At 32.2% G+C, this 11,085-nt stretch overlaps 1 protein-coding gene across 1 annotated transcript; it reads left to right on the forward strand.

Moving 5' to 3' along the window:
* The first annotated feature begins 208 nt into the window (after positions 1 to 208).
* Positions 209 to 1,363, forward strand: LOC139500346 (acetylcholine receptor subunit alpha-like 2). Its single transcript, XM_071289089.1, has one exon. It carries the CDS (start codon positions 209 to 211, stop codon positions 1,361 to 1,363), a length of 1,155 nt encoding a protein of 384 aa, XP_071145190.1.
* The last annotated feature ends 9,722 nt before the right edge of the window (positions 1,364 to 11,085 follow it).

Consider the following 11,085-nt stretch of genomic DNA (forward strand, 5'->3'; position numbering starts at 1 on the left):
CAATTTGTCTATCTTTTGTATGATTGACTCGATATTGAACAACAAACTTATTTATACAAACGTTACGTTCCATTAATTGATGTATTTGTATAGATTTGTAATGGACTGTGAATTCCTATTCGAAACATTCTTGATTCTTTCAGAAATAACACACTCATATTCGATGAAATTTTTGAGAGAGAATATTATGTGTTGCACTTATTTCGGAATGAAGTGGATTTCACTTTTCTATGTTATGCTCTTAGTTAATGTTCAAGCTCAAACAATCACTGATGTTCAGAGACTATACAAAGACCTGATGACGAATTATACAAAAGAGGTGATGCCTACACCATCAACAGAAACATTACACATAGGTATAAGTTTTCTAATGGTATCTATTAACTTTTTCAGAGCAGTCGAGGAGAGCATATCTCTTACAGGATGTTTTCATCTAATCTGGCATGATACACGTCTAGAGTGGACTCCGTCATTAAAAGGAAATTTGAGTTTGTTGATGATTGACCCAAACGATATATGGCTACCACCGTTGGTTCTTATAAATCGAGTTGACAAAATTGAAATAATTGGTGACAGTACGAAATTTCCTGTATCTGTGAACAGTAGTGGATATATAAGGTATAGTCCAGGGACAGTAGCAGATGTCAAATGTACCCCAGATATTTCTAAATTTCCGTTTGATAGACAAATATGTACTCTTGAAATAGTTCCATGGGGAGTGGACAAAAAACATCTTTCATTAACAAAAATAGTTGATGTATGTCTTTTGATGCACCTCACTCCCAATTCGGACTGGACCTTGGAAAAGTGCACTTCGACAGTCTACAATTCTCAAGAATACAGTATTTTTTACGTTACAGTAGAAATTAAACGTCAGCCACTCTATTATACAATAATGGTAGTTTTTCCTACATTTTTGTTTGGATTTTTGAACCCATTGGTGTTCATCGTTCCAGTTGAGACAGGAGAACGTATAGGCCTAGCAATCACATTGTTGTTGTCATATGCTATTTTTCTTACTCTTGCTTCAGCCTCAGTACCAGCTACCTCGAATCCGATGTGCACTTTACTTATTATTATGATTGTGATTATCACAGTAAGTGGAGTAATTCTGTACGGTACAACATTAACTATTAAATACCATTATAAAAAGAAAACTGATGATATTTGGTCACCTCTGAAAGGTATAACAGAATGGATATTGAACAAGAAGTTGAAATATGCAGAACAAGCTCATTCCAAAAAGAAAATAAATGTTTCCAAGGACGACATAGTTGAATTATCAGACTCATTGTTTTTCTTTGGGTCTTATATGACGATGATCATTATTTGTTTTGGATATTTCTTATATGTGTTGATCTGAATATGTTTATTATTGTTTATTTTGTACGTTCAGACTTGCAATATATGTTATACCTACTACTACATTAAGGAATAGGTTTTTGAAAATGATTCAAATTGGTCTATTTACCATTTGGCTATTTATTTCATGTATTTTTGTCATATAGCTCATCAACGGGTTCGGTGCTTATACATCTTTGGATTTCAAATGTCCATTTTTATCATTAATTATTAACAAATGTCGTTAAAAATAACATAAATAAAATGTGATACCTGTAGGTCGGAATTTTAAACCAAACATCTGTTTTATGTACTGCATCAACGAGTTACGCTTTGTCATTCACCTTATATTATGCCATAGAAATTATTGCATTTATTCCTTTTTACCATGTAAAAAATACTTTTCATAGTGACAGTATATTGTTTTTATAGTTATTAAAATTGTAACACAATGTTGTCTGCTGTACCCTAACTTTGGACATTTTACCTATTACCTATGTTAGTTTTGCTCCTTGGAAATAAATCTTTTTGTAATATTCGTTTGTTTGTCAATTAATAGTTTGATATTTTCTTCACAAATTCAAAATACTACACATTATGGTATATACACATGCGTGATTTATTTGACTTTCAATGTTGCATAAAACTAAATAAAATAAAGAGAAGAATTACCAAGTAGTTAATAAAACACTTTTTGTACGGTAACATACATTACATGTTAAACGTTACATAGTACACTTTGAATAAATCACCACAGTCCCCCAATATACCCCCAACAAAACAGAAATAAATTTCTACGATCCGAAAGATATTCTAATTATGTTTGTTTTTTTGGATTCAATAAAGCATATTGCTGAGATGAAAAACGAAGATTACGAAAAAAGGTCCTTCAAATTTAGAACATATATGTCTGTTTTGTACGTTACTACGATGAAATATAATAAAACAAAATAGAAGAAAAAAAACTTAATTTACTGTGAGGTGAGATCTGTTTCTCCGGAGGAGTAATGCATAATTTAGCTGATATAATTAGTTATCAAAGGTACCAGGATTATAATTTTGTACGCCAGACGCGCGTTTCGTCTACATAAGACTCATCAGTGACGCTCATATCCAAATATTTATAAAGCCAAACAAATACAAAGATGAAGAGCATTGAAGATCCAAAATTCCAAAAAGTGGTGCCAAATACGGCTAAGGTAATCTATGCCTGGGATAAGAAAATCCTTAGTTTTTTATAACTTTTCATTTCTGCACTGTTACTTTAATTGGGAAATAAGTGCACAGAACATTAGTAAAATTGAAGTGAATGTAAAAATGACATTCAAATACATTTAAAGATTTTCTACCAAAATTGACTTATTTCCGCAACTGTACATTAATTTGCCGTAAGTCATCGCTTACTAGCTATCTTTTGCAGTTGTTTTTATTGGCAATGCATTTTAGTTAAGTCGATATAGCGTTTATGGGCAAATTAATTTGTATATCTTCTCCCCATTTGTAATTATAAATTTGGTATCCACGGTATAACAATCGCTCAATTGAAATACTATCTTTGTTTCATATTTTTCTTTATTGTTTTATTTCAATTTAATGTAGTTTAAATAAAACGAAGTGACAAGCTCATCTCAATGAACAAAGGGTAAGACGTATTAGTTCCATTGTTATTCTTTGGTTCTTATATCGTGATAAAAATTATCGGGTGTTTACATTTTTCGAGGACTATGCTAGACAATTGTTAATCAGAATACGTAGATACTTTTTCCGAATGGATGAAAGATGTAAGGTAGTGATGAAATATGTAAGGTAGTGATATAAATCGGAATAAAGAAAATGGGTCTTTTAAACACATGCTACACTAGTCATTAAAGACCATGTCCTACCTCCATGACAGATATGATGTTGTCCACGCATATTAAGTCTCGAATAAATCGTTAGTTTTGTGTAAATCACCTCAAAGCTGCTTGATAAAAGATTTAGGTAATTATTGACATATTGATTCACTGAAAAACGCAAAATCAACTGCCGACACTTGGTTCTAGTGGCGGCATGAATAAGAAGTGGATAGTTAAACAAATCAAATCCATTTGACTGCAATCTAAGACTCTTTCATCCTTCTTATTAAGATATTAACTTTTCTACATTTTTCCCCATTCCAAACTAAAAGAGAGTTGATCTTGCTTGCTTTCACAAAGATGAAAGATGCTTAAAATATCCGGGTTATGAAGGGTGTCCCACGTGGAACAGGATATGCGTATCCTTTCGGACCACCTAACAGCAACCCTAGCTTTTTATGTTATGTTTTGTATTCTGTTGTTTGTCTTTTATCTTGTTTTTGACTTGGCGTTCCACTATGATGAACACAAAATCTTTGATTTTTTTTCTGTAAATTCATTATATTCCTTTATAATTTAATTTTGGATGTAACGCGTCTTTGGCTAACGTCGTTTTGTTTATCGGCTCATAGACATATTTTCATGGTTTACTCTGGTTCAAAATGAAATTAAGAATTAAATTATAAGAAATGACTGTAATATTTTTTCTGCCTATTCGAAATAACATGTTTTATGAGACAGAAAACATATTACAGTCATTCCTTAAATATATAATTGTAACTATTTTCAATTGGGCTTGAAGGAAATATGATAGTTTACTGTTATTATTATGTAATGAAACATGTAACGTTGATTCTTGTCGTATGACGGATAACAACCATTCAGCAGTTGACACTTGAAGCGAAAGACACCAACGTTTGGCTATAGTAGTCGACGTTTTCGGGATATTTTATACCCATTTATTGTAAATATAATGAAATTTGATGACACTGTCGTAAACTGAGAGGTTTAGCGCTATAAAACCAGGTTCTGTCTACCATTTTCTACATTTGAAAATGTCTGTACCACGTCAGGAATATGACAGTCGATGTCTATTCGTTTGATGAGTTTTGTCATTTGATTTTGGCATGGGATTAGGGACTTTCAGATTGAATTTTCTTTAGAGTTCAGTTTATTTGTGATTTTACTTTATGAATGTTTAATTTTGAAAAGTTTAAGAGTTTTGCATTTTAAAAAGCAGTAACAGTATTACGACCATATAAATCCTTATTGAAGGCGACAACTCTTCAAATACAGTACTGTTACTCCATAACTGTACCAGGAAGTAGAAAAAAGCAAGGGGGCACTCAAGTCAAATCAAAACAGAAAACAAATTTAGCATTTAGAAACAAACAACTGTACCCAAAACACTAGACACAGAAAACGAAACAAAAAAATAACAAACAGCAAGGTAAATTCAAAAAAGAAATTGTCTATAAACTGACAAAAAGGCAATATAGGACTTTATCAAACAACATGACTAATGGATAGAAAACAAATGAAATATATATTCTTGACTTGTAATTTGCATTTTATGCAGTGAAGGGAATCTCTTCGTGTACCCATGAAGTATCAGTGAATAATGTATATCAGCTGCTACCGAAGGGTAATGAATAATGTAATCCTCCAGTATGCTGTTTAATTGTCTGTTAAGTTGTTGGAACAGACAATTTCAAAACAAATATTGCTGTGTTCAAACCAAACGAGGATGTTTCGCCTCTTATATTGTGGTTTATCATTTATGTCGTCTAGTTTTTTAAGTGCCGAACGTGACCTATTTCCGAATAGGACTATTTAACTAAGTTTGAATTCGCATTGCTATAAGACGTGTCTCGCTTTTTTTTTATCCAGCGTTCCTGTATCTAGTTACAAATTTTTATTTGTTATTATGATAGTATATTGTTTTGTGTCTTATCGTTTGTAGTTGTGATTCTTTTTTGTTTTCTTGTCGTATGTGAGGGTACAGATGGTTAATCACCCAGTTCATTTCTTGGATTTTGGTTTCGGGAAGCTGTGTGCACTGGATTTATTTGTTTTGCAGTTTGATTTGGAAGAGGGTACGACATAGTTGGTTGCACTATTACTAACAAAATTTTATATTAATATGCGTGTAATTGTTATGAAATAATCAAATAACATAATTAGAAACGTAATTTTGATTTTTTGCCAATTTTTAGCAAATTACCTGTAACGTTATTTTTTGTAACATTGATTCATTCGTTTTATAGACACACGGTTCGTAATTCTATGAAGCTATTTTTTGTGTACTGTCCTTAATTAATTTGAGTAATTCGTTGTTTATCTGTGGTTAACATGTCGAAATGTACTTTAATATTATTTATTTATGTATTTTTCTGTCTTTGGTGTTCTTCTGTTATTCGTATTGTATTCCCGTCGTGTAGTGTTGGCGGTATATTTAACATTGACATAAGGCGTTGATGTTTGAATAGCCACAGAACCAGGTTCATTCTACCACCTTTTTTTTCTTAAAATGTCCAGTACCAAGTCAGGAATATGACAGTTGCTATATAATAGTTCGTTTCTATGTTTGTTGCATTGCGGTGCCCTGTTGTTTCGTCGCTTTTATCTTATAGTTGATGTGTTGTCCTCGGTTTTAGTTTGTAACCCGGATTCGTTCTTTCACTCGATTTATGACTGTTGAACAGTGGTATACTTCTGTTGCCTTTATTTAGGAAATCGGAGTACCACATCTGAATTTGATTTTTTTTATATTAGTTTTTGAAGAAACAAATGTACAACACATTTTTGCACCCGTCCTGGCTGGAATAACAAATAAAAGATTTATCAAATTTATTGAAAACTCGCGAACCAATTAAGTAAAATCACAAAAATACTAAACTCCAACGGAAAATCCAAAATCAAAAGCTCAAACACATCAAACGAATGGATATCAAATGTCATATTCCTGACTTGGTACAGGCATTTTCTCATGTAGATCATGGTGGATTACACCTGGTTTCATAGCTAGCTTAATCTCTCAATTGTATAACAGTCGCATCAAATTCCATTATTTTGACAACGAGGCGTGAACAAAACAAACAGACATAATAGGTAAAAATGTCAATAATACAGCAGTCAACATTGTGCTATAATCCTTATCACAAAAAAAAAAACCAAAAACATACAAAGAAATAACAAAGAAGACCAAAATGGCATACAGACCAATCATATTTTAAGAGGCAGGCAAGGATAAGAAAGGTAAAGTAAGTAATCTTTATTTAAATTCGGGTTTTCATATATATTATTAACATAGAGTATGCATCTGTACTTTCATAGAAAATACAGGACAAGTGTAGCAAATTGTTGAAGTCAGATCATAATTTAACACCATGAGGGGCATGTTGTTCTCGTACACAAGATATCCGAGAGACGGTTGGCAAAATGACGCCCATCGTTTACTCGTCTACTATATGACCCGTATTTTTTTTCATAACTATTTGTGCATTTCATGATACAATCAACGCTTAGAGAACTATATCCAGCTGGTCTACTTTCACGCCTGGTTGAACATTTGTCAGAGTTCGTTGAGAATCCACGATTATAAACATCGCTCTTATTTAATCTTTCAAAGTAATATCCCTTGTATAGAATCCACCTGTGTTTATGAGATCTAGTGCTTCTTGATGGTGCCTTTCGCTTTCCCATGCAGGATAAAGATGTTGTTCCAAAATAATATGGCTCTCCTCCAGAGGCTTCTACAATTTAATAGAGATAGCTTTTGTTAGTTTTCTAAAAAAAAAATTAACACGTTTATATATATTCTTATATTAATAAACATGTATGTACACAAACAAATTGTGATTCATCAACCATGATATGGCAATTGTAAACATATAAACGTGCACAATATCATAATTTCCCAGACTGCTTATTATCTTTTGGTATTATCAAATATCAACGTATACTTTATACATTTTCGTTTTTGTGTTCGCTGATTCCTGTTAGTCTATAAGTGAAGATAAGTGTACGTTGTAAAGATATGAATTAAACGAAGATGAGGGATATACGTTGATTGAAGATGATGTCGATGAATTACATTGGATATTTTTGTTATTTTGTCGTTTGCAAAACCTCTTTTTGAAATGGTTTTTAATGGTGTTCTAAGACCGGTACATTGTTGCATTATTTGCTTTCAACATATTTTGTGTCCATTCATATACAGACATGTATTGTGTTTTAAAGATTTGCTGTTCTGAAATTTTTTAAATCAATTAGAATTAAGGCATGTATCTCCCTCATGCAACGCTTTGATAACTTGCCCGGCTTTGGCTATACTTTTTGCCATTTTTTTTGTTTATAGCTCTTCATCCTTTTAAAAAGTTTTGGAATTTGAAAAATTGTGGCCTTGAGCGCGCATCACTGATGAGACATTTGTTGTCAAAATGCGCATCTGGTGTAGACAATTGGTACCGTTTATGTTATAGTTTCATACGATCTTTCAATGAAGCACTACATGGGATATCAAGAACAGACAATTGGTTGATGGGATATAATTGAGTACCGGTCCTAACACTGATTAAATTCGCCTACAAGATTTGTGTAACCAGCACGTTAAACAACAAAAGAAATTATTTCAACTTTCTCATTTTGAATTTTTGTCTGCGAAAAACTTCATCCGTAGCTTCTAGTGGACGAAATATTCCTGGATTACAATTGGATACCAGGTTGTTTGTTTACGGGCTTACTCCTGAATTAGATGATCGTTGTGAAACATCTGTGTCAGTGATCACCACATCACATACATGTATATGCTATATTTGTCGTAGCCAACATCATAACCTAGTTTCCTTGTTCATGACGTCCTTTTTTGGTATATCACGGGCTTTTCTAACTTTAAATATAAGCGCAAATCGAATCTTGCAGCCATCATTAACATTTGATTATAGGCTGTTTTTTCTTTTTTTTTTAATATTATTTATATTTCCAAAAATGTAAATTGAAGTATGAACATTTTATAATTAGTCGGCATATTAGATGATAAAAAAAAGTCGTGGTTTAGTGGTTACAGCACTGGACTGAAAATACAACGAGTCCTGGTTCGATCTTCGTTCCAGAGATAAAAAAAATAAGGGACTGAATTTTCTACTCTCCTTTGACACAATTGGTGAGTATGGTCTTGAAAAACGATGATGGTCCGTCGGAAGGGGACGATGCATGCCTGACCCTTTTTATGTTGAGCAACATCAATAACAATTAACAGTTAGTATATATAAAAAAAAAAGATGTTGTATTCTTGCCAATGAGACCACCCTCCACAAGAGACCACAATGACACCGAAATTAACAAATATAGGTCACCGCACGGCCTTCAACAATGGGCGAAGTCCATACCACATATAGTCAGCTATAAAAGGTCACGAAATGACAATGTAAAACAATTCAAACGAGAACACTAACGGCCTTATTTATATTTTCAAAAAAATGAACGACAAGCAAATATGTAATACATAAACAAACGACATCCTCTGAATAACAGACTCCTGACTTGGGACACTACTTGCATACATACATAATGCAACGGGGTTAAACATGTTAGCGGATCCCAACCCTCCCTTAACCTGGGACAGTGGTATAACAGTACAACATAAGAACGAACTATAAAAATCAGTTGAACAAGGCTAAACTCATTAGATGGACAAATATACAAGTGGGCGTACTGTTAACGGTATCATATATATGTAATCCCTTTAAATGCATTTGCTTTTTACTAAATTACATTTAAGGATCGTACTTTAAACATTATGTTAAACAAGTTAAATGCATTATACTTATGACAAATTATTGATATAACAAATAATCAAATATGATTTTATTTGTAATGAGACCTAATATTACATATAATATAAATGATTACCATTGCATTTGTAACCCCTTGTTTTACCATTCCACCAACCATCGGAGTTCGTTATTAGTACAGCTAACACCAAGACAATTACCTGCATAAAAATATTATCAATTAACATTTAGGAATGACAATACATAATGTAATGCGTTTACAATGTACACAGTATGTTATAATAACAAATTAATTAATTAAGAACCACATACTGTAAGTTTGTTTTTTGATAATACCAAATTATATGAAACTTTTGAATAAGAATGTCAACTTGCCTTATCAAATAAATAGTGGTCACTTGAAGATATGTCATAGACGATTAATCAGTTTGAAAATTTATATATTTCATTTTCGTGCTAATTTTATAATTCCATGCTTTCAAATACAAACTTAAAACTTTTAATTAAAATCATATTTCTTCAGTACGAATTTCAAGCAGCTGACTGAAAGAAAGCAATTAGATGAATCAGTTATTATAATCATTTGAATGAAATTGTGTATAATGTAGCAGGGTCGGATCTTGTTGACGGAGGTTGGAACCCTCTTTTTGTCGATCAAACATTTTAATGGGGACATATTATTGGGACCGCGCGCATTTGCCATGCCATTATCCTGTCATTGTCATTTCTGTTTAACATTGACTAATTTTAATTTCTTACTATCACGCTATTGTGATGGTTTTTCTGTTTTTCTGTTTGGTTTGGTTTGACTTTTTAATCGGTTTTTTTTTAAATGTGTTAATCAAAGTATTCTATGTTTAAATCATACATTTACATAATTAGCTGTTAACCATCATATATAATTCTTCTCAGGATGGTCTAGTACAAAATAACAATGTATTTAGGATTCAAAGTCTTTGAGATATCGACCTATAGCTAATTACCATTAAATGTGTAATAGTGTGTTTCAATTTTGAAGATTTGTTTGGGATCACTCCGTAAAATTCAATAGAACTCTAACAAAAATTATTCAACAAATTGATACGTACGCTGGCGACCCTAATAAATATTGATTGATGAGGAAATTAGTTTCCTTTAATTCCGTTTTTGTCAAACAGAAGCTTTTGCAAGTTTTGTTTTTCAACAATCAGCTGCAGCTTGATATATCTCATTTATCAAAACTAGTAATATTACAACTTAGTCCACATTAATCAGAATAATATTATCCGGAAATGTGACATTTATTTCGTACACAATGTACAAGATCCTTTCAATGTCTGCACGAATATCACAAAATATGAAATAATCTTCAAGGTGAAGACAACAGTATTGGTGTTTCCTAAAACAATTGTGGCAGACAGCAACTGACGATATATTCTAACTATAAGATGTGCGCTCAGGACACACGCATACAGAAAGTTAAGAATACGGATGCTTATTTAAGCAAAACTAATCATTGAACGGTGGTATTACAATACAATAATACAAAAGAAAAAAGTCATTTACGTTGGAGCTAGATTCATCAGCACTAAGTGCAAAAAACAAAGGTAATACACCGAAAATTGACCAAGGTGTGCCTAATGTTACTTAAAACTGGTTAAGCATGTTCATAACTAAGTATGAGCTAATTAAAAAGTGACAAAACAAAATACCGACCTCAATGAAAGTTAAATTAAAAAGGAAAGTCTCATATCAAATGAAAAAAATCAAAAGACAAACACATCTAACAAATGGAAAATAACTGTAATATTCAATGTTTCCCTTACTAGAAAATCAAACAAAAACATTTAACAGAACTAGAAAACCATCAAAAACCCATGTTGATCATTTGAATCGGAAGGAGGGTGAGTACACCTGTGGGTTGATATGTGAAACCCGTCCTAGTGCTCATGTAAATAAACTTTTGTGATGATTCTAATTAGGTAGCTACATGTCACTGTGGACGAAAAGAGGACTATGGCTATAATAATACAAAAAATTCTTTTGTTATAACAAAGATACTTTTACTTTCTTACCGTGAGTGTTATTTTCATGAGAAGTTTCAACTGTATTCTATATTGGGAATGCTGATGTTA

Source organism: Mytilus edulis, chromosome 13 (genome assembly GCF_963676685.1).
Source record: "Mytilus edulis chromosome 13, xbMytEdul2.2, whole genome shotgun sequence".
Classification (NCBI taxonomy): Eukaryota; Metazoa; Mollusca; class Bivalvia; order Mytilida; family Mytilidae; genus Mytilus; species Mytilus edulis.

What these genes read in the sequence shown, in the direction of transcription:
- LOC139500346 (XM_071289089.1), top strand. Translation starts at nt 209, where the DNA reads ATGAAGTGGATTTCACTTTTCTATGTTATGCTCTTAGTTAATGTTCAA.